At 39.9% G+C, this 26,474-nt stretch overlaps 1 protein-coding gene and 1 long non-coding RNA gene across 13 annotated transcripts in view; one reads left to right on the top strand and one right to left on the bottom strand.

Moving 5' to 3' along the window:
• IL16 (interleukin 16) overlaps nucleotides 1-26,474 on the bottom strand; it is a 47,725-nt gene that overhangs the window by 16,903 nt on the left and 4,348 nt on the right. For 2 of the 9 annotated variants that reach the window (XM_048071901.2, XM_048071894.2), the window contains exons 2-8: nucleotides 21,140-21,193; nucleotides 16,340-16,751; nucleotides 6,451-6,587; nucleotides 5,604-5,736; nucleotides 3,486-3,582; nucleotides 2,897-3,039; nucleotides 321-431 (exon numbers count right to left, since the gene is read on the bottom strand). In XM_048071901.2, the coding sequence (XP_047927858.2) occupies nucleotides 321-431; nucleotides 2,897-3,039; nucleotides 3,486-3,582; nucleotides 5,604-5,736; nucleotides 6,451-6,587; nucleotides 16,340-16,751; nucleotides 21,140-21,189 (1,083 nt within the window). In that variant the 5' untranslated portion in view covers nucleotides 21,190-21,193. Of the gene's footprint in view, nucleotides 1-320; nucleotides 432-2,302; nucleotides 2,443-2,896; nucleotides 3,040-3,485; nucleotides 3,583-4,542; nucleotides 4,681-5,048; nucleotides 5,068-5,603; nucleotides 5,737-6,450; nucleotides 6,588-16,339; nucleotides 16,752-20,891; nucleotides 21,086-21,139; nucleotides 21,194-26,474 lie in introns of those variants that run through there. The other 7 variants (XM_048071896.2, XM_048071892.2, XM_048071893.2 and 4 more) reach the window with 7 other exon arrangements.
• Nucleotides 345-26,474, top strand: part of LOC106043380 (uncharacterized) — a 41,630-nt gene continuing 15,500 nt past the window's right edge. The window contains exons 1-6 of one of the 4 annotated variants that reach the window (XR_010834122.1): nucleotides 345-1,879; nucleotides 2,876-3,110; nucleotides 8,063-8,141; nucleotides 16,374-16,431; nucleotides 18,618-18,755; nucleotides 23,357-23,464. This is a non-coding gene — a long non-coding RNA (uncharacterized lncRNA). Of the gene's footprint in view, nucleotides 1,880-2,875; nucleotides 3,111-8,062; nucleotides 8,142-12,036; nucleotides 12,137-16,373; nucleotides 16,432-18,617; nucleotides 18,760-23,356; nucleotides 23,465-26,474 lie in introns of those variants that run through there. The other 3 variants (XR_007166147.2, XR_010834123.1, XR_001211653.3) reach the window with 3 other exon arrangements.

The raw sequence follows: 26,474 nt of genomic DNA, 5'->3' as shown, positions 1-26,474 counted from the left end.
ATGACACTGAGTCTGATTTTGAGCTTACCTCAAACTGTGAAAAAAAAAGTAGCAGTGAACGTCAGCACTGATGCTGCTAGCTTGATGTGAGTGTGTTATTAGAACTTGAAGACTGTGCTTCAGTTCATTTCACAGGTATATTTCAGTAAGTTAAGAAGGTAGTGATGATAACTAATCACTCCTAATGAAGCCTGGATATTAGTTGGTAATCTAGAAGGAGCAACTTAAACACCCTGAAGTAATTTCCTTGAACTTCGCAGTTTACATTTGGGAAATAAATTAAAGCTCCATTTATGTTATATTAACAGAACCAGCCTCACCTTCCCTTGTCCTTTCATCAGTACGATGTTTGAGATTACTGAAGCCTGTGAGCCACAGGATGTGTGCACTAGCTGTGCTGTACTTAGTGATCTAGACGGCCTTGAAATTGCCTGTGAACAAAAAAAAATAATAATAATTTAAAAAAAATAGATACACTCTTAATGCAGAACCAGATATTTTTTGATGTAGATTAGAGTAACTTGTTTATTTTAAATATTCTTCTTTATAACTGATGTTACTAAGCGCTTTTAAAAAAATCTTTCTCATTTTCAGAAGCCGGTTGTTTCTTCAGCTGATCAATTTGCATGAAACTGAAGACCACACTGAGTAGTCAGGGCTTTTTATGCTAAAACAGGCCTTTTTTGTGGTACGTTCAGCAGTTGGTGGTCTGTCTTTTGCTATCTTTAAATGCACATGACTTGAACTTTGAGGTCTTGCTTACTGAAATTACCCTGTAGTGACTAAACTAGAGCAAAACTAAAACAATTGGCCCTTGAGGTTGTGTGATAGTGTAGAAAGACACATTTTTGTGGTCGCACTTGACCATCCATGCCAAAATCTTGTTTATGGATATTAGGGGTCCTAGACAAGTATTATGGTATTTACCTCTAAGAACTGAAGTAAGAAACAAGAAGTTCTAACTTCTTCCCTCATTTTACCACAGAATATAATGGGACATACAGAGCCCCTTTTCTGCATTTCCCCAAAAATATGAATTAGTGCTCACAAAAGCCCTTCATACTACAAACTACTCTGCACTGTTTTCCATAAGCAACCAAATAGGTTTCTTTCTACATCTGAAACAGGTGAAGCACATTCTTTTTGCTTGATAACCAAAACAAGGAATTTCTCAGTGCTTTCTCCCTCCATTACACAGCTAGTAGATATATTAATTCCAGCCCCTGAGATTTGACCCATTTTAATGAACCTTTAATGAAATATTTAATGAAAACCTCCTAACTAAACATAGAATTGGGAATTAGAAACTAATTTAAGCACTGACAAAAGTCATTACCTAAAGCTAACACAAAGAACAAGGTTCAGCAGGGCCAGAGTTAACAGCACTCATTTAAAAGTCCAAGCAAATTCAACACCTTTTTTTTTTTTAATGCAGCAAAGTGAAACTAGCAGGTGTGAAAGTGTGTGGAACATCAGTGAAAAATTAGGCTTTCACATATACCAGAAAATAAGGCTCAATTTGACCTGAATACAAGCTTATTTATTCAACGTGGTATTGGGAACATAAGTAAGAACAGGGAGGTGCCTATGAAAGACCAAAAATATACTCTGGTAAGTGCACAGTGCCACATCAATGTGATTGGTTACTCCCCTTTTTCAGGTCTCCTGAATCTGAAAGTGGAAATCTTCAAATTTCCTCTGCTTCTGTCTGTGAGAGGAGCTATTTCTGGCTGTGCAGGATGTGCTTTGTATTTCTGCGTGTGATGTACACAGAACAGTAACCAGAACTGGGATGCCATCAGAGAACTTCTGTGGATGGATGGGCAGCATCTGCCACATGCAACCTTCAAGCAAGATGAAGTCCAGCAAGTCCCTGAGGGTCTGTCTGCATGGGCATTGTTTGGCTGGGATTTGTGCTCCAGTTTGCCACCTCCTTACCCCCCTGTTAAAGCCCTCAGTCAGGCTCTGGTGCCCTCAGGGTGAAGGACTGCCCAGGGAAAGGCAGGGCAGCAGCAACGAGTCCCCCAGCCAGGCTTCAGAAGGTGGCAGCCGACTGTGATGAGCTTTGCCTCCATCACCCCACTCCAGGCTTGAATCTGGGGACTTCAGCCACAAATACCCACATGCCCTCTAACCTGCCTCTGCTCTTCTGGCCTGAAGTGGATTGCTTAGCATCCACCTGGATAGCAAAGGGGCATTGTTAATGAGGTTGTTGAAATATGTCTGACTGCCAGTGGAGTAGAAAGGGGGATGTCTCACACAGCTAGGGGCAGTGACTACCAGCCACGAGGCAAGTCCATACCTGCTTGTGGCCATGTCTGGGCCAACGGAGGTGACTCGGGAGGCTCACGGCGGCAGGGCCCGAAGCTCAGGCCGGGGTTTTATCAGCCACGTGCACAGAGCATCTCCATGGCCAGCGGCGGGGAGACGCCCAGGAAGGGGCCTCTTCAGCGGTGAGCTCTGAGGTGGCTCCGGGTGGCTACCAAGGTGGTGCAAACCACACGGGGCGATTTACACACACTGTAAAACCTGCCGGGGCAAGGGGAGGGAGAAGCTGCTGAAGAAAAGGGGTTTTGCTGGCACAGTGCTTTGCCCGCTCTCCTGCTCCTCATGGAGGAGATGTGGGGTTTTAAACAGAGGTAGCAGGCCTGACAGAGACTGGAGGCGTCTCCAGTGCCATCTTCCCTGACAGAAGGTGTCTCCGGCGCCATCTTCCCTGACAGGAGGCGTTTCCAGCACCATATTCCCTGACAGGAGGTGTCTCTGGCGCCATATTCCCTGACAGGGCTTGAGAGGAAGGCACGTTTTGGTGGAAAGCGCGGCTGCCAGCATCATTCCAAGATTCTCATGTGAGTGTATTCTGTATGTTTTTCAGGTGATTTCCTGTAGTACTTACTGGGGTTCTCCCTCCAGAGCAGTCCAGCTGTTGGGAAAGTGATTTCCGACTGGTATGGAGACCGTGGGGCTGCCGATCTCTGAAGGGCACGGCTTTCCGGGGCGCTGTGCAGTCTGTTTCCCCTGTCCAGTATGGGTTTATGCCTGACGGACATGGGGAAAGGTCTTGGTTACTTCTCCTAGCTTTAGGCATTTCTGCACATTGATCTGATCAGGTAAATTTTACTTAGAAATGTTTTTCCAGTTGTAAATTCCTGCGAAGGGAGTGATCTTTTTTAATTCTAACTGCATGAGTAGCCATAAGTGTTAAGTATAGTAAAAGCAAACATTCCCTACCAAAAGAGCATTGGTTTATTTAGAATACACCTTAAAAAAAAAAAAAAAGTTTCTGCACAACACCCTAGATTGTAGGATACTGTGAATATAAACGCTGATGATTTTTGGTCAGCAGTTCAGAGCTGAGGATGCCAGCCTACGTCTGGACAACAGCTGCAATTTCTTTCAACACTGCAGTACCATCACATGATGAAGTGCTGTGCTGTTTGCTCCCCGAATATTACAAGAAGAAAGATTACTTCTTTGCAACTTACTGGTTGAGTTACTGCGAGTCCGTTGACATGTGGCTTTACTGTGCAGAAAACAACCGTTTTGTATTTCCAAAGGTCTTTCCTTACAGGTTGACATTTCCTTAAAAACAAACAAAAAGACCAGGGACATTTTAAGTAGAAATTCTTCCACATATTGACTTTTTATAATAAGACTGCAAGAAATTATTGAAAGTGATCTCAATTTAAAAATAAATTTTCTACTAATTTGGCTTGCACAAATTGCAATCTGAATCAAAAACATTGAGCAAAGATAATTATTTAAAATAAATAGGATGATAAAAGAGAACACAGCTCAAAGCTTTGCTAAAAACATGATTATAACTTGCCAAAGGAATAACATAGAAATAGATTCTGGTCTTTAGTCAGAATGGACAGCAAATTAGTGGACATCCCCAGCCAATTCAGAGAGACTTAATGTTTTGATGTACGGGTAAACTGTAGCCATACTTGCCTAATTTTTGGAGGTGACTGGCACTTTTGGGTACTAAGCTTTCCTTGTCTTAGAAGGTCATTATTTTCAAAAAGAAGATGTTTAGACCCAGCTTTGCAAAGGTGAATAGGTGTCTAACTCCTGCTGATCTTAGAAGAATGACCAAATATGATCTGGGCATTTAAAAACCTTTGCAGCCTAGGCTTTAGTGTTTTCCAAAAACTCAGCTCCTTCTATTTGGAAACTTGTACTTCAAACTATGGCCATTAGTTTAAAAACTTGTAGGTAACACTTTCAGGCTTTTAAATACAAGTTTTTAAAACAGTTTGAAAATAAATAAATGATAACAACTGAAAAACAGTTTGATGTAAGGAATAACTTCTGGATATATATGGTTTTTGATAGCCCTATTTCTGTCGTGACACAACGAATGCCATTGATTGTTGAAGGAACCACAGTTAAAGGAAGAATATTATTGAATGCAGACCATAAAGGGAAACTGATTGAAGTATAATAAAATTCCAAATATAAAAGGGTTTTGGTAAGCAATATTCTGCAGGGGCTAAGAAAGTCATAGAGTACCATCAGAGCAGGATCTATATGTTCTACCTTGTCTGGGGTCAACCAAGACAAATCCTTTCTTCCAGAAGCCAAACAGTAGTGCTGTTTCTCATGAACTAAGCAATGGTAATTTTCCCTTTCGACAGCAGGTGGAGACATCTGCTAAGTAGCTAAATCCTACTAGGGCTTTCTGGTCCCTTCCTCTAGGGAGCTTTTCAGAACAAAAAAAAAAAAAAAAAAAAAAAAAACCACTCAGATCCTTAAAGAAGCATTATGAAACTGCTTTTTGCAGTGTTTCTCTCATGAGCTAGCTTGCATGAAAAGCCTTTACTGTTAACCTTAAGTATCTTGTAGCAGATTTGTCTTTAAATGCACAGTTCCCCTGGCTGCATCTTGGGTGGTACTATACTACAATAGTTTAATATAGTCCATCTCTGGCCACTTAGGCATTTAAAGGAGTGAAAATAAACAAAAATTTTGGTAGAATCCAGTAGACATCTGTGTGAGACAGTTCACAACACTACAATCTTAGAAAGAGGTACTTTGTACCAGACCTGATAGCAGCTTCAGTCAGGACTGTTTTCTCATTCCAGGATTATACCAGAGCTTTCTATGTGATTTAACTGTAGATTAAAAAGCAGAAGATGACTTGTCTCTGTAGCAGACTCCGGTAACATTCATCCCAAGAACTTCCTAGCTGTAGACCGTACATTTAAAAAAAAAATAAATAAATAAATAAAAAGAACAAACTCACTACTTCAGTACAGGGCCTGCTTTCTGGATTCATGGATCTTCCTTTAATCCACTTCTGTCTTTGCTCAACTTCCAAATGGCAAATGAAAATTGGCAATCAATTGGTTTCTAAAAGGAGGGATTGTACAGCCTTTGCTAGAATTTCCCAGGGCCTTGGCTTCCCCATAGCCTCTGTTTATCTGGGAAAAAGCTATGCTGAAAGCTACCAGAGTCTGACCACAAGAGGTTTGGGGTTTTGTCAGGAAGAGCAAAAACATGTTCTTCAAATGTCTGATGCACAAATTCCCCATCTCTCTCAAGTAAATGTTGTCAAATCACCCCACAGTTGGAGGGAAAAACACAACTTTCATGCTTACTTTGCTAGCCATCACTATGTTCACCAGCCGTGTTGATGATTGAATGAGAGTTTCAGCCTCTTTGCCAGACAGATCTTTAAGTGATTGTCCATTTAGTGTTAATAGTTCGTCCCTTGGGCTCAGACGACCATCCCTTTAAAAAAAAATAAAGAAAAAAGGAACATGCATGCATATAATTTTACAGACAAAGAACAATATAGCACTAGTGTGCTACATGCCTTACTAAGGAGTGAACTGCAATTTTCCCCTTGCCTTGAACAGAGCTGCCATGGCATGTTTTGATGTATGATGCACCCCACCCCTTGCTAGGACTTCTTCCTGTTGCTACTCCCTTCTGCTCAGTCCTGGTGGTCAACAACTACCTTTCCATGTACAGCTGCATCCATTGATACAGTTTAGACTTGAAGCGTACCTTAGAATAAAGCCATGGTAGGTGCTGTTGTTGCTGTATGGCTGCAGTCCTGCTCCAGGCACCCAGGGATACCCTGATGTGCCTGGTTGCACTGTCCTGACCATGAATACTCTTACTTGCAAGCATTCCTGGGCTCTAACTACTCTACCTTTACTATCAGGGCTCTTGTTTTGCCTTAAGTTCTCAGTGCCACATGGTTCAAGCCACTAGTATCTGTACTACCTATGGGGGCAGAGCTCAAGCGTGAGCCATTCCCTCCCTTTTCCTGCATTTCCCTGCCTGGAAGCTCCCATGCTGGCCAGCTTGTTGTATGTAGACAGATGCTCAACCAGGCTACCATGACAGTAGAAAATAACCCGTGCTTGTCATGGTCATGCAAAATCCATGCAGACAAATAGCTCCCTAATAAGCTTGCTAACTCCATACATACTGTACCTGTTTGCTGTGCTTCCAGCAGGTACCTTGCAGCCTGTGAACCCTTTCCAGAGAGGTGCACAGTTTGGATTCCTAGAGAGCTTGATTCCTGAGCTGCTGTTCCCTGTGGTTGTACACAGTCTGCAGATGCAGCTGTCCTGATTCAGGAAGATGAAAGATTGCATTGAAAGAAAACATACCAAGGATGTTAAAAGTTACTTATCTTGAGCCTTTTTAAGAAATGCAGAAAATGTCCTTAGAACCAGGCTGCCTTTAAGAGTAACAGGCCTTTATAACACTGTGCAGTTGTGAACGAATAATTACATTATAGAGTCAGTGTTTAGAAAAAGTTGTTTTCCTTAGGACATCAGTGGCTTCTGTCTAAAAGAGGGAAGTACTACAGCAGAGTGCCTCTGCACAGAGGGGAAGAGAACCGATAATACACTTTTCATAGTAACTAGACAAATTTTGCCTATGCTAACTATTATAAGAAAAGGCAGGGAGGAAAAGTAAACATACACCAGAAAAGGAAATACTCCAGAAACACAAGATGTCTGAATGAAAAATAAGTGTATACAAAACACTGGAAGCTCCACCCCAGCTGCTGACTTGTTAAGGAGGGGGCAGGGGAGCAAAGATGACTGCAACAGTGGAAGATTTTTGTCTGCTCCAGGCGGAGGTTGCTGTAGTCTGTGTGTTGCATCTGGAGGACTAATTGTAAGCACATTTGTAACACAGTTATGAATCATTAACATGTGGGCATACAGAAAGAGAAATAGTCTTAAGTCATATGAGTAAATAAAGCAAGGAATGAATTGACTAAGCATACAAAGGGCAACACATCCGTCTAGGAAATACACTCCTGTAGCACAAATGCTTAAACACTTCAAAATTCTGAAGAAACAAAGGAAACTGGGAAGTTAGCGCACAATTTCTTCTCCATTTGCTCAGTTACATCTCCTAATTCAAGTATTCACTCATTCTCCTCCCTACTAAATCCACTTTCCCTGCCCCCACCAGCCTCTCCATACTCCACAAAGTGAAGAGGGTCCTCAGTGTGTCCTAGATCCAGGCTTGTTCCCAGAGATCTGTATGACTGAGGTATAGATTTCTGAAGGGAAAGCACATTTCGTACGTTAGGACAGGCCGTTGTCAGGACTGCTGTCTTGTGCACAATATATGGCAATTGACTGTCAGTATTGCTCCAGAATCCCCTGGTCAGAGTGCCATGAACTATTTCCAGTGATTTAAAGTCTTCTGGCAGCACAAGGAAAGCTATGTAATCACCTTCTTCAGCATCACTAGGGTTTCATTTCTGCTCTAAGCAGAGTTCATCCAGCCCTGAAGGTTAGAACCATGATGCCCTTTCACCACAGATCAATCGGGATCACAATATACCTGACTGACAGCAAAGGCAAACTTTGAATTTACAACAATTCCAATAAAGGTCATTGACATCCTGGCTGTTGAAGCCTGGTTCCCATTCTGAGACCTGCCAGAGTAAATCTAAGGGTGTGAATGAAAGAAGTATTTGAGCCGTACGCTCACTACAGGCTGAATTCAGTAGGTAATGGATAAGGGCTATACTTGTATTGACCGACTTGTTAACTCTGTGGGTTTGCTTGCATTCCAGATTGTCTGCCATTAATGAGGAGTGTCTGAATTTTACGAAGCCTCTTTTGTTCAAGAAGAGTACTTCTAGTGAGTGATAGGTAAGTGCATGAGTATGGACAAAATTCCATTTTAAACCAGTTTGTTTGAACTCTAGTATTAGTTTTGGAGCTTCTGTATTTACTTTTTACCTAAAGTAAGTATCTGGAAAATACATGCTTGAAATCGGGACTATGTAATGTTCTTTTTTTCTTTAAAATCCTTCAGCATGGTGACATAACAAAGATTAGAATTCTAATGTCTTCAAATGTCAGATCTTGAGTAGCAAAAATTGTTAGCTAACTTTATTTACACTTGTTCTTTGCTTTATATATTAGTATACATATATATGTGTATATATATACATATATTTATGTATATATATGTACACATATATATTAGTATACAAATACATTAGTATACATATATACATATACAGGGCGACGAAGATGGTGAAGGGCCTAGAGGGGAAGACGTATGAGGAGCGGCTGAGGGCACTGGGCCTGTTCAGCCTGGAGAAGAGGAGGCTGAGGGGGGACCTCATCGCGGTCTACAGCTTCCTCGCGAAGGGGAGTGGAGAGGCAGGTGACCTATTCTCTGTAAACACCAGTGATAGGACCCGCGGGAATGGCGTTAAGCTGAGGCAGGGGAAGTTTAGGCTGGACATCAGGAAGAGGTTCTTCACCAAGAGGGTGGTCGCACACTGGAACAGGCTCCCCAGGGACGTAGTCACTGCACCAAGCCTGTCTGAATTTAAGAAGCGATTGGACTGTGCACTTAGTCACATGCTCTAAACTTTGGGCAGACCTGTGTGGTGCCAGGAGTTGGACTTGATGATCCTTATGGATCCCTTCCAACTCGGCATATTCTATGGTTCTATGATTCTAGTAAGAAATTACAGGCTACATTCTGCAAACATGAAGCATCCATTAAATTTTTAAGGTTTTCAGAAGGGCAGTGTGCTAATTCTAAAGCATAAAAGATGTAAGATAGATATTAAAGGTAGGATCCCTTAGTCTTGTGTACCGCTCCCTTGAAATATGTTGACATGCTCTCACTGGTACTGGTTAGGCACACACATGGAGAACTTTGCATAGTTGTTCTCCTTTCTCCATTTCAGTTATGATTTTAACTTAATGGTGGGCCTTTTCCGACTGTCCCTAACTTGTCTCTGTTAAGAACATCATCAGTTATGCTCCTGCTCTTCCAGTAACTTGCTCATAGTGCTCAGCTGCTGCATTGATAGTATTTATAAAACCCTTTGTAAACTAATTGTCAGAAAGGCATTTGGCTCTCATCAGTTTCTCAGGACTTCACAGAAGTACAATTGGTTTGGCTCTGAAGTTTTTGTTTGTTTGTTTGCTGCACTGTTTAAGTCCTTTGGGAAAGATGTGTTTTGTACAATGGGACAAGTGCTAGGGTGGTAATTTTGGGACATATATGTGAAACAACAGCAATCAGAACTTATATGAATGTTCTTTCTAAGAGCAGTTGCATACACTTACTCATTTGGAAGAAAAGAAGTTAAATTCATTGTGAACTGCAGAAAAATCTTGGGAAAAATTTTTGTTTAAATCTGTAGTCATCTTAACATGTTGATCTATATTTCAAATAGGCTCTGTGTGTCAGTAGTTTTCAAAATTCATTTATGTGAATTACTTAAAAATTAAAAAAGATTACTGGGTTGCAGAGACATGTGGCAAATATCTGTATGTTGTCAGCATTTGCACTTTTTGGGATCTTGGATATAGATCACTATATTCACATCCAAGTTGTTGCAACATGACAGAAAATTAATAAAAGCTGTTCTTTAGAAAAATAAACATTTGACCAATTCACATTCCAGCAGTCAATTTGCTTTGGGTTTTGTTCTTTAATGTCTTTTATTTCCTGTCTCACTTGTTATTTTATGCATAGAAATACTGCTGATGGTTCCAAAAGTAAAGGCAGTATTTGTTTTGTATCCTCCTCCCTTTTAATGTGTCCTGCTGTTTTTGCAAGGTGATTTATAGCTCTGAATGTAGCAAATGCTGAAAATTTGCTAAAATAAGGTTGACAGGTCTGGTGTGTGGGCAGGTGGATTCTAGGTCAACTGTGCCTTCTCATTATTAGAACATATGTTTAAATGTGTATTTGCTGCCAGTGAATAAAATCTTTCTCTGCTTATAAGGGCCTTTGCAACCCAACACTTTGAAAGTGCATTATAAACAAAATTAGTCTTTAAGCTGAATCTACTTTGCTGAAACATTAAAATCAAAGGTAGGGTTCAAGAGTCGTCTTACATTTATTTGTGTTGCAGGTGAGAGTAGATTAATTTTTCATGTGTTTTGTTCTGGAAAAGTCATTTGCAAGTCCAGGCCAACTCTGTCCTTCTGCTCCCCTTCTTTTGTCATGCCAAATGAAAAGTTTGAGGATGTTTTTCTATCTGACATTTAAGAGATTTCTTTTCCCTTCATGTTCTCATTAAACGTTTCTAGCCCAGAGTCCCGTCTCAAAACATCTCATTCCAGATGTTGTTTTGAAATAAGGGTAACCATGGCATCTGTGAAAAACTAAAAAACTTTTGTGCACTCTTAACATAGGACACAGTAGTTAGATTGTCTGAAATGAAGTAAAGTGTTATACAAGGCTAGTTCAAGTAAGGTCTTTGACTCAGTTAACTAACCATGTGACAATGAGCTGATTGACTGTTGTTTAAAAAAGGCCAAAAAAATAAAAAATAAAACAAAAAGTCTTACAACAGTACAATAGTGAATTTAAATATTTGGCTTTTCTGGCCTTCTGACTGTGAAATGGCTGGGATTTCCAAGTGGAAGTTTAAGAGAATACAGCCTTTGGGGATTTTCTTCAAGAACCATTTTTTTCTGCATAATTTCTAACAAAGTTCCAGCTTATATCTGGCACAAACTGACATGACTCCACTGATTCCGACACCCCAGCCGATGCCTTGGTCCTTCCAAAATATTTATAGTAGATGTAATTCATTTTCCCAGCAGCATATTCCCTTTGCAATTAAAAAAATGGTAGAAGCCAGAATGCCTTTAGATGATGCAAGAATCAGGGCATGGGATTTGGGTTCTGCCCTCCGTAGACAATCAGAATATTAGATGTTACAGACAGACCTTTCCACCCTTCGTTGGTATGTTTTTCTGGGAGCCTGTGCAATGGCCCATGTTTTGCAGCATGCACTATCTTAATAAAACAGCTTCTTTCCCAACTTGCTCTGGGCATAGCATGGTCCTGATGTCACAAAACAGGAAGACTGGGAAGACAGAGCAAATAGAAAAAGGGAGGAGAAAACATAAATGTCTAAATAAATACAATCTCCCTTACTTGCTTTGTTTTTCCATCCTTGCCATAGGCTCATGTTCAAGACATTACAGTCTGTTGCCATAACACTTGTCCTGGTACCAAGCAGCCAACTAACTGGCTTTTGCACAAAGGCGAGTTAATAAAAATAATTCTTGTGACGACCGAGAGAGAAAATGACCTTTTGCTTTTTTCCTTCTTCAAGCAGACGGTCAGGGACCAAGGGGAGCAACGACACAGAAGTTTCTAGAACCAAGAGGAATCATTCAGTCAGATCAGTTTGGATCTAATGTTTGTGTAAAGAGCCATCCCTTCCATGTTACAGTTTATTCTAAATGTTTTTTCACCCCTACCATCATCCTCTGTGGCTCATACCTCAGTGCTTCCCAGACTGTCCACAGTGCAGGGAGGAGAGCCCACTGACTGTAATGGAATGCTTCTGGGAGCGTCTCTCATACCCAGCATAGACTGCTCTTCTCTGAAGAACAAGTCGATATTGTCTGCTCCTGTCCATCCTTCCTACAACTGACAAAGCCTCAGAGTTTGTAATGACATGAGCAGGCAAGGCTGTCTTCAAAAGTGTTTGCTTTGTCAGTTCATCAGGTATCAGATAATTTCTTTTTCTTTTTTTTTTTTTTTTCCCTTTTCAGGCCAACTGAAACTGCTGAGTTTGTGAGAAGCAAGCTATAAAGGAGATCTGCTTATTTATAAATTGACAAGCTGGTTTTCCAGCTCTGTCAGTGCCAGAGTAAGTACGCCTCACTTTAGAAGCTAAGTGGTTCAGGAGCTGGCTGAATGGATGATGCCTGGGTAATGCCAGGTGCTGTAGGCACAATGAGAAAGAGTCAATATGAGCGAATCTTGGAACACAGAAACCAAATGAATTAAAAGACTGTTCTCATCATCGTTAGCAGTACGTTTAGAGAAGGGGGGAAAAATCATTGTTATTTAGAATATATAATGAAAGTAGAGGAGATGCATTGAAGAGGATAAGAGAGAGTAATGGATCAGACTGAGATATTCTTTCCCAGGTACAATTTTACAGCGTGTGAGTTATGTGCTATAAGATTTTGATCCAGCTTTTCTTTGCCTGGGTGTGCATGGTTATGTGTTATTTGCTTTTATTGCTTTCCTGTACAATCGGTCAGACAGAAAGAAAGAAATTGTTGGGAAGTCTATGAATTAATGGCCCTTAGGTATGTCATCTATACTTGCCTTTCTGCTGAGCAACATGTAGGTGAATAAAGCTGCTGTTGCAATGCACAAAATGCACTGGGGAGGCAGAGAAGGAAAAAAAAGGAAGAATGTGGTATTTGATAGGATGCCTGGAATAGTTAACTAATGCACTTTGCTGTAAGTCTGATTCCTTCACTGCTCCTGGTTGTTGCTTTTTCCTCCTCTTGCTTCACTTGCTTTGAAGTATTTTATAGTCAAGTATACATTTTCTGTTTCCTCTTTTCCTGTCTTCATAATTCTTTATTTTCCCTTCTCCATTTCCCTTTTCCCAGATTGTCTCCTGTCTTCTCCGTTCTCTGCATGTCATAACAGCTTTTCTGTGGCAAAAAAAAAAGTGACTGGAAGGTAGGACTTCAGCAGGAGAATGACATATGTATGGCAACAGTGTAGGCTAAAGTCATGGAAGGGCATAACCACTAAGATTTGGTACACAAGGCCCTATGCAAAATATAATGGCCATGTTTTGTCAGGATTTGAATGTCCAAATGTCTCAGGTAACTGCATAGTTTACATGGATGTAGCACTCACTGAAGTTTTTGCCTTGAATGTAACGAACCACTGAATAGATGTTGATAGGCTCCTACTTAAGTCTTGTTTCAACCTTCTTCCCTTCCACCAATGAGGTTATAACCTCACTATGGATGACGTGTCAATGACAACAGTTAAAGTTGTCTGTCCTTTACACGGTGACTGTGCCACCATGCCATATACTTTTGGAAGGAAGTTGCTTAGAAGATGCAATTATAAACTGAACCCCTGTCTTCTAGTCACAGAACCATAGAATATCCCGAGATGGAAGGGACCCATACGGATCATCAAGTCCAACTCCTGGCACCGCAGAGGTCTGCCCAAAGTTTAGAGCATGTGACTAAGTGCACAGTCCAATCTCTTCTTAAATTCAGACAGGCTTGGTGCAGTGACTACGTCCCTGGGGAGCCTGTTCCAGTGTGCGACCACCCTCTCGGTGAAGAACCTCTTCCTGATGTCCAGCCTAAACTTCCCGTGCCTCAGCTTAACGCCATTCCCGCGGGTCCTATCACTGGTGTTTACAGAGAATAGGTCACCTGCCTCTCCACTCCCCTTCGCGAGGAAGTTGTAGACCGCGATGAGGTCCCCCCTCAGCCTCCTCTTCTCCAGGCTGAACAGGCCCAGTGCCCTCAGCCGCTCCTCATACGTCTTCCCCTCTAGGCCCTTCACCATCGTCGTCGCCCTGTACTGCCACACATCATCGCAATTAAAATGGTAGTCAGTGTCACAACTTTTAGCAGCATAAATGTTGGCTATGAATGCCGTGGTTAAAAACAAAAATGTGTGTTAGTACAAGTCAGTGCTAGCACTGTGCTGTGGGGCCAGATGGTGGAGGAACAGTGACATCACTTTGCAGTCCCATCCCGATCAGTGCAGTATGGTTTCTGTAACAGTGAATCCCATGTGATTGAGAGGGTATGGATTGGAGAGATACTTAAGTTTTTGAGCAGTAGAGAAGAACTAGTATCAGAAAGACTGATGCTCCAGGTTCCCCCTTAGCTCTGCAGAAGAGAGTCTCAGGGAGCAGTAAATCATGCTGCACTTTTAAACATTCTTCTCTACTTCCAGTGTGACAGAAAAAATTAAGTTATTCAGTTCTGTGGGAGTTATTAGCACCTTCAGAGTCATGCTTAAGGCTGCAGGCACTGGAAAGCAAAAGAATAATGGAATAATCTCAGCAACACCACAGAAAGAATGGAATCAATTTTCCTGAAAAAAGACAAGGACCCTTTAGCTCTGAGTCACACATCATGAATTTCTGAAGTGTCACATGGACTGAAGAGAGTGTGGTACATTAGAACTTGAAAAATAGTTGTTGACTCCTTTCTTAAACAGAGAGGTTTTAAGCTTAAGTTAACACACATGGTATAGAAAGATTGTTATGCCAGGCTTATGCCATATGGAAAAAAAAGATCACTGCTTTCATAATATAGGGCAAAGCCTCAGGAGCAGTGGTACAGGGTAAGGTCAGCGTAGGAGTTATCGTATTTAGCATGCTGAGATAAGACTTTAGAGTTGCTGATCCATGACTCTGAAAGGTAGGAATATTAGCAAGTGGCACCTGAAGAAGTTTATATTGCTATGAGAGCTCTGGAGAAAGAATTTACTGTGCCTTTTGTCTATAGTGGCAGTAAGCAACTCAAATGCTGCCAGAAAGGCCTGGGTTACTGACTGATTTATGTCACCCTCCATCCAGGCTCCTGACCCACCCTATTCAGTGACACTAACATTCCAACCTAAGAGAGGATTTATACCCTCAGCAGTTGTATTTTACCTGTTCAACAGCATTAGTTATGAGACTTACTCTGTTCCCCAGATCCCTATTTGAGCTGCTTCCCAGCTATAAAAGCAAATGATCTACACTTAGAGTCTGCAATAAGATATTGAGTAGTTTCACAAGCATATGGATCATGACAGTTATTGGAGCCTGGCATATTTTGGAGGTATGCAAGCAATCAGACTGCAGCAGCTGACACACACCTAAGAAAGTGTTTCAGGCTGTAATAAAAGAGAAAAGGGGAGAATCCACAGAGGCCAGCTCCTTCTTTACTCACACATAGAAATCAGCAGAGTGCATGCAAACTGTTTCCAAATGGGAGGAGGCGGTACGGTTTTGCAGGTGACTGAGTGTATTTTGGGACTTTGGTCAGTTCCACCTATTTATGTTCTCTGTCAGAATGCAATAGGAAGTTAGCTTGTTTTTGTCCTCATTCTGTGGTTTTGCCAAGGGGCTAAAATACGTCCTCACCTGAATTCTGTCCTGCTGCAGTCTTTGTAATATTGGACTGTGTGCTGTGATCATCAGAAAGAAACTCAAGAAGTAAGGGGAGATTCAGATTTTCAGTGCCACTCTGTCTTTAGATGTAGAGGTCTGATTTTAGTCAATTTTTACAGAAGGTAAGTACAATAGAATATGTAAGAGAAATATTATAGATGAAAGAAACTTTTTTTTTCCCACATAAGCCACTATTTGCATAGGTAAAAAGCATAAAATACTGGGTATTAGAATGATATTAGGTGCTGGGAGGACACAGACTATTAAAAATCATATCATAGTTGCAGTGACGTCCCCCTTCCCCTTCACACCAACAGGTAGAGAGAAAGTGAACAAATAGGATATGTCACAGAGAAGCAACTTTCTAAAGGCATCTGAAATACATTGCCTAGACTGAAAAATGGTTTGGATGTTAAAATAGTTGCTTCTTGATTAAAGAAAAATGGAACATTTACATCTCTAAAAAGATGTAAATATTTTCCTTAGAAAGTGACCTCTTTGGTTTAGAGCCACCACTACCTCCTTCCTGAATCAGATGGAATCTGCCTGCTGAATCTCCTGCGTCTTTAACAGTGTTAATATAATTTATGCTCACATTCATTTTCCTATAGCGACAGTTTTGTATTTTGAGCTGAGTACATATTGCAAGTAGGGAGCATCAGCTGTGCTAGTATGAATACACTGAGGAGTGACCAATCAGTCACTGATTTCAGTAGAACGTTAATCAGCAGAGTGTAACAGCACAGCTGGGAAGCTAATACATTTTCATGCAGTTTATACAGAGCAGGAACACTGCAAGCTCATAAGCTCTGAAAAAGACAGACGGAATCCTGTGTTCCTGAGAAATATGAATTAACTCATTTAGGAATGACTGCAATAGGAAACGTTACAATATAACACGCTGTTGCCTACCTTGATGAGTAACTTTCTTCTCATGTTGTTGCAGTTCTCATTTGCTGCAGCCTTGGACTGGACTATGCTGGTGATGACACGTGGAGGATCAGGTGGGCTGTCTTCTGTCTCTGTTGTGCATTGCAGTTGTGTTCTAGGGCAGCAGTCAAAATCCTCTTGACCCCAGCTAGTAGAGATCTCAAAGGGATCAGGGCATTTCTCATCAGGACTTGACCCATCATCACTGTTTTTGGCATTGCACAATATAAGTGATCTTGAAATGGAGCGAAACTTTCTTGACTTCCTGTTCCCAGCATTGCTCTTTCGATCCATCTTCAGAGAGCTGGTGGTGCTGCTCTTTTTCCTATCGTTCTCCCACTTATGTGGCATGATACCTTCAATAACTTTCTCCGCTTCTCTGGTGCTAAATATCCTCCAGGAAAGGAAATATAAAAAGTAAGTTGTAATATACCCCTACTTAATAACCTACACTACTGAAAAGCCCTAATGAATAAATTGAATCAACAGAGCCTTTCAGTCTGCTAACAGCCACGTGATATCTCATGACTTGCTAATTCTGTTTCTGTGCAGTGCTCTACTAAATTCTCCTTCACCTTTTCATTCTCTTCCCATGCTCCCCAAGCACAATGGAGTGCTTTTAATAAATGTTTTTGATGCTTCCATTGTGCTACTGCTTTTTGGCTTCTGCTGAATTTGCATGTTGAAATCCTAAATTGAAAAGGAAGATACTTTAAAAGCATTATTCTGTCCTGCTAACATTACTTGAAAAGAGGAAGCTCCTTCTGAAGTTTGATTCATGAAACCACTATAATTCAAAGATTAATCAAATTGTCAAGGTTAAGTTCTCTGCCTGGCACATCTGATTTGTAAGTGGTTTAGCAAAAGTAAGATCTTAGCCGTGAGAGAGTAAGGAATGTCAGGCTGCTATAAAGCTCCTACCTTCACAGACCAGAACTCACTTAAGACTTTGCATTTAACAGTAACAGAGATCCAGTGAAGCACTTTAGATATGAATATCTGATTAAGGATTGAACTTTATAAAGGATTACAGCGCCAATACATCAATCAAAAAGTGTCCCATTACAGAAATTGTTTGCTTCAGTGTATGATACAGCATACCAAATTAAGAGAAAATGGAAGAAATGCTATACAATCAAAATGTGACAAGTTGCAGCTTTTGTAAAATGAAAAAAACGTAATGAGCATGTTAAGATAGCAAAGGGGAGTTTTGTTAAAGCTGTTTCCTTTTTCTCTCAGAAATTTTGTAGAACTATTTTGCTAGGAATTTATTGGTGTTAGAAAAAAATCAACGTGAGGAAGTCTAAATGAATTGCTTTGGCTTGCTTAATTTAGATTATCATATTTATCACAAAAGACATTCTCAAGTATACCACTGAGAGAAAACGGTTGTACAGTGTGCTACAAACTGTCCGGTTTGGGTTCGATGCAGAATTAGGTGGGCACATATGCACTTTTTGCCCAAAATGGTGATACGGAAATAGGAGAAGGCAGATTTTCTAAAGGCTCCTTACAGCCCTGACAAGAAACATAGGCCTGCAAATTCTAGCCAAACCAGACCCATATTTATAAATAAACACAAGACAGCCATAATAAATCCTAAGGATTATATTTTTTGCTTTTTTCATCTCATACAAATAACCAGGAAAAAAAAAAAGGAAAAAAAAAAGGAAAAAAGATGGTAAGCACTATGTGGTTGGCTGCCTGTTTAAAGGAGCGATATGGCATTCCTGGAGAAGTACACAATCCAGTGTGAATCTGAATTTGGATTTATAAAAGGAAAACCTTGGAAATAGCTCTTCCAGGAGGAGAAAAGAGGTCCCTTTTTCTCCCAGGGAGTGCACTCCTTTCTGGTGTTTTTGATAGGTAATGCTCCTGCAACCCTCATTTATAACTTACTTCTGTCATACCAGTCATAACATTGATCTGCTGCCTGATCTCTCTCTTCCAAAATAAAATCCCCAACACTTCAGAAACTCCTCAGGATTCCCAGAAAGACATGGTGCCATGGCAAAGCTGAAATTTTAAAGTTTCTGGAGAACATGTCAAGTTGAACAAAACCATTATTTTCTGACTCTCTCCTGTGTGTCTTTGGGAGCCTCCCTGCTGATGTGGAAAAATCTGACCCCACTTTACAGGAATATTGGTACCAAAGTTACTGGGCTCCCAGCCTTCCCCACACTGTCATGAAGAAATCTTTCAGGGTCAAACTAAGCGTATTTTCTTTAGTGCACTGAATGTTCTTTTTTCTTTTTTTCAGAATTCCCCCTCTTCTTATGAAGACTTGCAACCATGGCTGAATGCAGCCACAAGTATGGATGGAGGACAACCCAACAGCACAGCCACGCTCCCTTCCTGTGATGTACAGCTCACACTGAAATAAAGGACATCTGAGCTTGTATGTAAGGATACAGAGGGGATGGGGAAGGGGTTGACATGGAATTCAGCTTTAACAGATGGACTTTGTGGTTGACTTGTGATCTTATTTCGCTGGGGTTAATCTCCCTTCCTACACTATTGAGAGAAGCTACTTCTCAGAACTTATTTTGAAGTACAGAGATGAAAAGTGAATTGAATTAATGAATTAAATTGAACAATGAATTAAATTAGAACAATAATTTTGAGAACTGCAATAAGTAATTGTTGATGTAATTCAGCATCATGTTAGCAATTTTTGTATGCTTTTTCACTGATTACATTAGTTAAAAGATGACTGATACTACTAATATATAAAGACTTTCAAGGCTTGGTGATTTTTTTATTATTTTTTATTAAAAAAAAAAGAAAAAAGAACCCTTTTTAGTGTTTTGCTTAGCACAAAACTTTAGTATACCATAATAGGTATGAACTTAGTTTCAATTTTGGGGTTGCGAAATCTCTGTTAGAGTCACTAGTATATTAAGAATTTTATCTTGTAAAGCTTGATATTGCTTTTCCTGTATGTCTGAAGGTATTTCAGAGGAAGGAAAAAATGTAATCTGGCCCATTAGACAAGAATGTGGACTTGAAAAAGCAATAGGATGGTTAGGATGAGGGGAACTTCATGCTTTGCTGCTGATGTATTAAGGTAACTTCTTCAAGCTTCTACCTCATCACCTGGGTAGAAAGCAACAGAACTAACTTGCTGAAGGTCTGTGGATTGCGCTCACATGAAAGTCTACAGAAGGGATTGTTGCTTCTTTTGTGATTCTGGCAATCACTATTAGATATTAGCAATAACAGTGTCAGAAATGAGCCCAAGTTGCACATTCATACCTAAACAATCTTGCCTAGGGGAGAAAATTAGGAGAAATAGAAATCCTTGAATGAAATACTATGTTGTGCAAATATTAACTGCACTCTTACTTCTGTGAAGAGAAATAATTAAAATAAAAATAAAAATCACAGCCGTTAAGCTCATGGGTAAGCAGAGGACTTAATAGCTTAACGGCCAAAATACAGCTCTCTGGAGACTGGCAAGATAGAATAAAAGATGGGGAGAGACGTGGGAGGCCTTTCTCACTGCCTGAAGCTGCTGAGCTGAAGAACATCAGGATCGAGCACTGCCTTCAATAGCAAATGCTTCAAAAGGTGCCTCTGACTAGTGCTAAGCATCTGGGATGCAGGGAAAACAGAAGCACCTGTTGACACAGGGAAGGAAACATTGCTTCCAGTGCACTCTTCCATCCCACCCCTCTGCAATTCTCCTGAGAAATTTTACATTATACAGAGAGAATTTCTCTTTAGCTCTGCTGCATCAGTTACTTCCTCCTCCTCCTTTGAGCTTTATTAGCTCAAAGACCAAATTTAACCCTGAATGACTTACCTAGTATCTCAACACAGTGGCTGCAGTGAAAATAAGCCCATTAGACCTGAAGATTTTCAGTTAAATGCTCGCTCTTGCTCTAGGGATTAGATTACAGCCCAGGTCTTTAACTAAGGCAACATCCTTTCCAGAGCTGCTGATTCAGGGTTGCATGAGTGACAGAAATATAGGAGCCACCAAAAACATATTCTATAAGTTTTCCAATAAAAATATCCAGAAACATAATGTTACACAGAAAACAATATCACAAGTGCTGGAAAAGCTTTATGATTAATTACCATATTACAGCAAACTGAATTAAAGGTATTGTGGGCATGGACAATTACTTCAAAGTCAATTCTCCAACCCATTCATCTTTACCTCCTGTGCACTCACTGCTTGTCATTTTCTCTTGCCATTCTTATACCTTCAGCATGCCTGATGGAAGTTGTCTGTGGTTTGTAATGCAAACCAAATGTTCCTTCTGTTTCTTTTTTTTTCCCCCCCAAGCTTTATTTTTCCAGCTTTAAATCTAAAAAGTCCTAACTCAGTCTGCCTTCTGCAAACAAAGTACATGATTTGAGCTGTGCTCATTTGGTTCAAATTTTTGGTTGATATTAAACCAAGCATTTACAAGATGTAAATAATTTGGTGTAGCTCCCAGATTGAATGGGAATGCACTACTGTTAACCAGACAATAGGAAAGTTAAAGCTTCTTTACTAGCAAGAGCAAGATGAGTTTTACATTACCAAGTGCTAATAGCGTGATATCTTGCATGCCTTTTTAATCTAGATCTTGTGATCTTCATCAGATTCGTTACTGAGCAGTACTATTAGAACTGAACTGTTGCAGATGTCAAGGATTTCCAGGCAGCAGGAAGAGCAAGAGATTTGGAAATTCTCTAATAAAAGAGCAAGAAACTCTCTGAGAGTTGAATTTACAGTTAAAAAAAAAAAATCGGTAATTGTAAAATAAAAATTCAAAAGGACAAACTTACAACAGCGAGGCAGACAAACCTGACTCCTGCAGAAGGCTGTTCCTCTTCATAGGCCTGGCAAAAAAAGACAGAGTGAATAATTGAAAACACACTCTCGTGGCGTCACGTGACTTGGTTTCAGTAATTCTGCTCAGTACATTGGAACGGAGCTATTGTTTCCTAATTGAAGAAAATGTCAGCAAGGATAGATAAACAAAAGCAATGGGATGCTGTATTGGGGGAAACTTTCCAGCAAACTTCCAGTTACCCAAAGGCGCTACTCCATTTAAGGGGTTTGTGTAATTTGTTTTTATGCGTTGCTCTCTGGTCCTAGGATTGATGGGGTTCAAACATGTTGAACCTACAGGGGAGCATGGGGGAATCTATATTAATCAAGGGCAGGATTTGCTGCTGGGGGCTGAGATGGCAAGCATGTTTTACACAATTTTTTTCAGATATTTTAAAGATTAAGCTAGTAACAATTTCATACGCAGCTTCTGCTCCAGGAGCAAAAATAATAATAATAATAGGAGCTACTTTTGAATGCCAATTCCTTGTGTTTTTCATCACAAAGTGTCATGGTCCCTTTAACCTGCTAGTTTTTAAATACTCTCCTCTTCATGGGCTAGACTGCACCTTTGTGATCCAGCCTTATCAAGGACTCAGAAAATTGTTGCTCCTTCCATGGGGTATGTGGGAAATGAGAGCTATGCCACAGATTGCCCATTTTCTCAATTGCACCGTTAATATGCTGTGAAATAAATCGTTCATAGTCCCTTCTATTATTATGGCAGCTCCTCTCACCAAAATGCTGCTTGAGTTGCATCCACTGTCAGTGGTAGGAGCAGGCAGCCACCTTTTTGCCATGTCCATAGGCATGCTCAGCTGTTTTTCATTCATCAGTCTGCTCTTCTCTGCCTGTCGATCCCTAGCTCTGCTCACACATTGATGATTAGCAATCTTCCTTCAGAAACCTACTTTCTCTCAATGGTGTGACTGCTTTCAGGGGAAAGTAGGAACAAGTTACATAGAGAGTTTGTAAATTAAAAAAATAAAAATCTCTGAGACAGCTAATGCTAATTTATTGAAATAGTGAGACCTCTTTGGAATGTTCTCACAAACCATGCATCCTATACTTTTCTGGAAAATGTAAACAGAAAGCCGAATTTTACATTCAGACCTGTCTGGTCATGGAAATGGCCAACAAGAGTGTTTAGACACCTGCTGCCCTTTGCATTATGAGGCTCGAAGATCCTGGTTTTATTGGTCTCTCACTAAACTCTCAAAAGAGAGTTTTAAAAGGATTGTAAAAATTTTGCTGACATGGTCTCATGTTTAGTGGTCTCCTGTGACTTCTAGATAAAATGTGGACTGTGAAGACAAGCATCTGCTCCAGGAGAATGACATACTGGGACAAAAAGTGAGGCTGAAATTTCTGCTTTTTACAGCACCTACAGTAGCCCTGAAACTCTCTGTCCCTGACAATAGAATAGTGGTTAACTTGTATTTTAAGTATTTACAAAAAAAGAAAATTTGGCATTATTTTCCCAGCTAATGGGTTTTCAGGTATTAGTTACCCTAGGGAAATATGTTGTAAAGGACACAGTTTTAACTTGAATCACTAGATGACAATAAACTTTACCACAGTCTTTTAAATACTAATCTTTAGAAGAATCATGATTTGATGCTGAGTAGTGAACAGTGGATATCAAGTAGCTTTCCTGGAAAGGTCAGAAATAGGGATGTGATTTTCTGTTTTAGGAAACAGTTCCGCACTGTGTTTGAATAGAGAGGATATTGGCCTTCTATATAAAATGGAATTTTATAAGTTCTAGTACTGTGAAAATGAAACATCATTGAGGCAGCAGAGCCACGTACTGTTTACCATTTAACTGTCTTACACTGTAACACACACATGTTTTTGTTTAGCAATAGAGAACTCATTCATGCAAAATCTCAACAGTCCCTGTATTTTGATCCAAACTGATTGAGCTGGAAGCTCAAAAGGATTGGAAAGCTTTTTTTTTTTTTTTTTTTTAATTCCCATTGTCATATGCTATTGCATTTCCTGACTATGGGCTGAATTCTGTAGTTCCTAAGCCACTGGGAGTTTTGTTCGTTCAGAATCTGGACTTCTGCCAGGGCCAGCAGCAGAAACATAAATATCACAAGGAGGGGCTGTTTTTTCTTGATGTTTCACTGTAACCTTTTGCAATTTTTTCCATCTTCTCTGTACAGTAATTGTTCAGTGCCCAGTGGTGAACAGAAAAGCATGTTTTAAGAAGCCATAAGGAAAAGGAGAGAGGGAGAGAGAAACGCTGCTGCGCCTGCCGTGTTGCACTAATGGTATGCTTTGATATTGGATCTTGTGGTCAATCTTCATTACATAGCTCAAAGTTATCGTACTAGGAAAATGCCAATGAACACTGATCAGAGGCTGGGATTTTGTTTGAAAAGATTGAAGTGATGTGAACTCTCTCTACAGAAAGGAGCTGAATCGTTAAAGGTTTATGAAATAATAGTTACTATGGGGAAAATCAGCTGGGTTTCTTTACTCTCTTCTCATGTAAGGGACAGGAAAGGAAGAATGCAATAAAATGAAGAGTTCAAATAAATAAAAGGAAATACTTGAAATCTAAAGCATAATTATTATGAGGAACAAGAAGGTAGAAATTATTAGGTCTTTGAAGTTAGCTGTTTTGCCTTTGATTTCAGTGGGACACAGATTTCACCCCAAGAGGTGAGTAGATTAAAAAAATAATAACTGCAGTTAAAGGAAATAGCATGCAGAAGGGGCAGCAACTGTTGCTTCAGAATAAAAGTCAAACAGTACCATTCACAGGTAGAGTGATACTTCTGCCCTGGGGTAGCGTCCTAGCTACCACAAAGTGGAGACACTTTTCTGAGAAGGCAATAGAGGAACCATTGAATTTATTTTTTTATGAGAGTTCTCTTTTGCCTAAACTCAAGATGTGTCTGGAACCACAGCAGATACAGGAGCTGATCCTTCCTTCCCTTCAAATTATTTTCCAAATCCAAAGGTTTGGATTGTAGAGGACAAATTTACAGACTATTCAGTACCAAATATTTTGCCCGTTGCTACTGGTGATAACCTTTTCCAAAAAGCAACATATAAATTTAAACAGAACATTTGCACTGGGCAAAGCAAATCTAAGTAATGATGGAACTTAGCCTCTGTCCTGATCCCCTCCCAAGTCCAAGCAGTGCTTGTGTTAATAGGAGAGAAAGCCAATAGTTTGAGGTGTTCTAGTTTTTGTCCTGTCCTTACATTGCTCAGCAAACTGATGAATTAGTTTTGCCTTGAGCACAGTGACAGTTTTCACACATTGCCACATTCCAGACAACAGTTACGTTGCACAAGACAGTCTCTTCCCTCATTGCGGCTAAGCCAGGACTGGATTAGTCATCTCTGTCTTGGGTTTTGCAGCTTTCACTCTGCCCTTCCATCCATCAAAACAGAGCAACATATGAACTGGCACATTGCGTCACCCTATAAGCACAGTTAATCCAGTATTTTCTCCAGCAATGGCTAATAGCAATTGCTTCAATAGAATTACCTTGGAAAAAAAAGTACTCAAGAGGTAACTTGCTTTCAGGAAGAGTTTCTTCTGAGTGCCTTGTTGATAAGAGTAGGCTGGCACTCTGAGGTTTTGTATGAATTCCAAAACTGTTGGAGCTTTTTACATTATGATTGGATAGTATTGTTTTAAGAGAAGCTACATGAGGCCGTAATGGATAAGTATTGCGCTATGTCAAATTAGGTAAATCTCTTTCTAATTCTTTTCGTCACTTAGTACCTGCTTTTGCCAGGAAGCATAAAGGATATTTCTTCTACAGATGAAATGAATCTTGTGTAGTGTAACTATAATCTACCCATTTCTGGCTCCCATTAAGTTTTGATTACCCAGAGGCAATGAGTTTCATGTGCTACCTAAAAATATACTTCTTTGTAATTGTTTCAAATTTGTTGCCTCTAAAATTTGTTCAGTTCTTGTACTAGGAAAAATACCCTGCTCTTCAAGTCTTTGTAGAATTCTTTTCTCATTTATCTCTGTACTGATGTCATCCTCTATTCTCTGCATACTTTTATCTTTCCTTCCTCTGCCTCTCTTTTCTCTCAGCCTCATGCTGCTCTCATATATTTGGATCTCCTCCTTTTTCTTCAGATCCTTTTTTAAAAATCGACTTCCTTGTGTGAGCTTTATTACCCGACTCTTTCATAACGATCCAGTTCTGCAGCCTCCTAGAATCTTTTCCAATGGAGTGCCACCCTTTGAGTTAATTAAAGTTCCTAGACCTGGTATTCCCAAATACTTTATGTTGCATGACATGCACTTTCGCTGTGCATGATTACTAACCTTATTCAGGTGTTCTTGCTTGTTGTAGTCCCTTAGAGAGAACCTGTAAAATAGTGCTTATGTAGGTCCATGGACGAAGATTTAATATGAAGCGTACTCTCATCAAAAGGTACTTTTGCTTCATCTCCCAAACTCTGTTACTCTATGCATACAATGCTTTGTTTACAGAAAAGTAACCTATGTGATATAAATACTCCATTAAAAGCATGTCTAATTGAACAATAACAGTAGTGTCAGTGGTTAGTGCATTGACTTTAGCCATGGTATGGTGTATCGCACACAGCAAGAATGGTACTCTTTAAACACGAGGTTTTGAGTTGTGTTTATTATTTTAATATTTTTGTATTGAGTCTATAGACTGCATAAATGATTATGTTGGGCTTAGAGAGATACTACAGGATGCTTGTGTCTGCACTATGAAATTACTAAATAGCTGGTACTGAAAAAAAGGTCCATCAATTTCTTTAAAGCCATTGACCAATACAGAGTTTATAAGTTACTGCAGCACAAGAGTAGTAAAAACAGTATGTGAGCTCCCCTGTATGGTGTCATTCTAATTTAAAACAAATATTTTAAAAAGTTATGACTTTACTTCCTCATTCCACATTTCCAGTCACATAATGTTCCTTTTTCATCTGACTTTGCATTCCTTTTGATTTATATTCCCCTAAACTGTAAGCTGAAATAAGGGGCCCTTTAGGTTGAATGAAAGGGGAATTATCAATTGCCAAAACTATGATTTATCAGGCAAAAAAAGCAAAGGGCAGAAGAAAAATGAACTTATTCCACATATAAAAATCATATGAAAATTTTCTCTGTATTTTTCATTAGTTCAGTATAAAAGGTATATTTAGACCTGTCTGATGCTGCATTTTTATTGTGAGTCTCTGCATTTTGCCATATTTGTTGCTACTACCTTTTCCTTTATGCCTTGAACAGAGAGATAGGAATGAATGGAAGTAATCAAAGATGAATAT

Source organism: Anser cygnoides, chromosome 11, assembly GCF_040182565.1.
Source record: "Anser cygnoides isolate HZ-2024a breed goose chromosome 11, Taihu_goose_T2T_genome, whole genome shotgun sequence".
Taxonomy (NCBI): domain Eukaryota; kingdom Metazoa; phylum Chordata; class Aves; order Anseriformes; family Anatidae; genus Anser; species Anser cygnoides.
The sequence above is the reverse complement of the archived record's forward strand: the minus strand, read 5'-3'. Positions and strand labels throughout refer to the sequence as shown.